At 43.9% G+C, this 2500-nt stretch overlaps 1 protein-coding gene across 1 annotated transcript in view; it reads right to left on the bottom strand.

The window, feature by feature from the left end:
- LOC138973921 (uncharacterized) overlaps nucleotides 1-2500 on the bottom strand; it is a gene marked incomplete in the record, with an annotated part of 20020 nt that overhangs the window by 12058 nt on the left and 5462 nt on the right. Inside the window, 2 exon segments of the mRNA XM_070346627.1 lie at nucleotides 216-548; nucleotides 2301-2500. The exon segment at nucleotides 2301-2500 is cut by the window's right edge and continues 82 nt beyond it. Of these exon segments, the coding sequence (XP_070202728.1) occupies nucleotides 216-548; nucleotides 2301-2500 (533 nt within the window).

The raw sequence follows: 2500 nt of genomic DNA, 5'->3' as shown, positions 1-2500 counted from the left end.
CTCTCTCTCCCTCTCTCTCCCTCTCTCTCTCTCTCTCTCTCTCTCTCTCTCCCTCTCTCTCTCTCTCTCTCTCTCTCTCTCTCTCTCTCTCCGGGGGAAGGGGGGGGGGGAGGACTCCCTTGGAAGATTCAAACGTACAATACACTCCACAGAAACATTCAGTTCATTCATACCTTGTCACATGGAAGAAGTCCAGATAACATACGAAGACATACCGTTTACACTCAGAGTCACAGACGAAGTCAAGGTGTAGTTCAAAGTGTCGGGTCCGTACGGCCATTCAGCTCCACACACACACGTGGTCCCGTCATCCCCTGCCTGCACACGTTCTATCGTCACAGTGCTGGACACAGAGGAGTCATTATGCAGACCGGAGTTCACCACGGTGTCGTTGGGGTTGTTATGGTGATCTGACCCACAGGAGAAAGTGACGGAAGACACAGGAGGGTTACCTCCCCTGACGGTACAGGTCAAGGTCAGGCTGTCTCCCTCAGTCAGCTCGATGTTGTTGATGTAGCCTGTGATCTCTGGTTGCACGTTGGGTGGGTCTAATATGGTAAGAATGAAAGAGATCAGATACAACAGGTGTTGTGCTTCCCTCACCCCACCCCACCCCCCCCCCCCCCCACCACCACCACCATTTTGTTTACGATCCGTTGCTGTGGTTGGTGGTTTTGTGCCGATTGAATCTTGTTTACTGCAAAGAATGTTCGTAAGTTTTAAAGATTCAACTACAGCAACATATCGTAAATACGTATTTCTAGCAAATGTGAGCTTGGGAACGACAGTTACGGTACACATGCACTCTTGTGCATCCGTGTGAACTCGTGGTACCTCTATACTATCGGGGATCCATTAAGGTTTCCGAGACTGAGTTTCATTTCTATTGAATTGGTCTCGCGGAATAGCCGATTCTAAAATTTGCATAGGTAAAACGATTGTTTTTTTGGTACAAGCCTCTGGAGTAAATTTTGTGATTAATGTTTTTGTGAACAAGAAACAATTGACAGGTGGCTTTATTCCATCTCCCTTTTTCCCTCCGCCGCGATGTAAAGTTGAATAGTTGAAGGTGACGTTAGGCACTAACTAAAGAAAGTGGGGCTGCCTGACACCCCTCGAGTTGAATGGGTTAATCTTGTGACACCGGCGCACAGGATGTGGACGCTAAAACTGTGCTTTTGCTTGGAATCTTTGAGGGAAGAAGACGTGTATTTGGTGCGGCGTGTTTTCAATGCCGTTGTGTGACATGTCTGTCACGGCCGGAAATCTTTCCGGGATGTGAGGATTCTTTTGCTGGTAGGTTAAAACAATTTTCTTTTTGTAAATGGGTAGGCGGTGAAAAGAATAGTATGCTGCTTGGGGGGAGGATTTATTTGAATGTTCAAGTAGATTGTTTTGTGAGTTGGAATGGTTGGGAAGATTTTTGTGTGTGAATGCTTTAGAAGACCGTCGTTTGAGAAAACGGTATTGTAGGCATGTTATTTGGTATGAATGATGTGTTTTGTTGTTCAACGAGTTCGTTTGTGGTAGTTGAAATTGTTGATTTGTTTACGTATGCTTACGGCGTGCATTCTGTGTTTGCAGGATGGCCGAGTGTGCGACGGGGTTTAGTTAGGTCTTTCTTTTTTTAGTGGGGGGTAGATTTGTTTTTATAGACTAGGTTTTGTTAGTGAAGAGTAGTTAGATTTAGTGGAGAGATTTTGGTCAGATTTTGTTAGAGTTTTTGTAGATTTGGTTTTTTTAAAGAATTGTTTTTTTTAGATTTCGTTTGTTTTAAATTAGAGTTTCATTGTGTTTTTTTGGATTAAAGTTGAGAGTGAGGATTTAGAGTAGAGTGTAGTTTGGGGAAAGGATTTGGTGTGTTTTAAAGGGTAGCTTTGGAGGGAGAATGTAGTTTTAGAATGAAGAGTGAGAACATTGGTTTTTTTTAAGTTGTTTAGTCCTATACAGTGAAAGTTTTGTGTGAAGATAAACCCCCGTTATCCCACATTTTCCCCATTTCATCGTATGGAATAAAAGAACCTGGTTAATATAACTTGTGTCGTCTGCTTTAGTGTTTGAGTTCAGTACGAAAGAGGAAAGTAGATTGGCGCACGGTTACACAAAGACAACTCAAAAAGCAGCATTTGACACCACCACCCCCCCACACGCACACACACACACACACACGCACACACACACACACACACACACACACACACACACACACAACTTATTATGAGTTGGTTGGCAGAGGGGTTACTCAAAACGCTTATAAGGTTCACTTAATTCCATTTGTTATAACAAATATATTTACTTACATGTGACATTGAGCCGGACAGATGTGCTGGCGTGTAAATCATCAGGGAAAACATTATTTCTGCCTGTACACGTGACTGTCTTCCAGTCGTCCTGGCTGCGTGCAGTGAAGATACAGTCCCGGCTGGTCTGACCCTTGTCACACGCTACACCTGTCCACTCTATTCTTGCAGGACTATTTGAAGTAAATGCTTGGCACTTC

Source organism: Littorina saxatilis, linkage group LG8 (genome assembly GCF_037325665.1).
Source record: "Littorina saxatilis isolate snail1 linkage group LG8, US_GU_Lsax_2.0, whole genome shotgun sequence".
In the NCBI taxonomy this organism is placed as follows: Eukaryota; Metazoa; Mollusca; class Gastropoda; order Littorinimorpha; family Littorinidae; genus Littorina; species Littorina saxatilis.
This window is presented reverse-complemented; position numbering and strand designations above follow the sequence as displayed.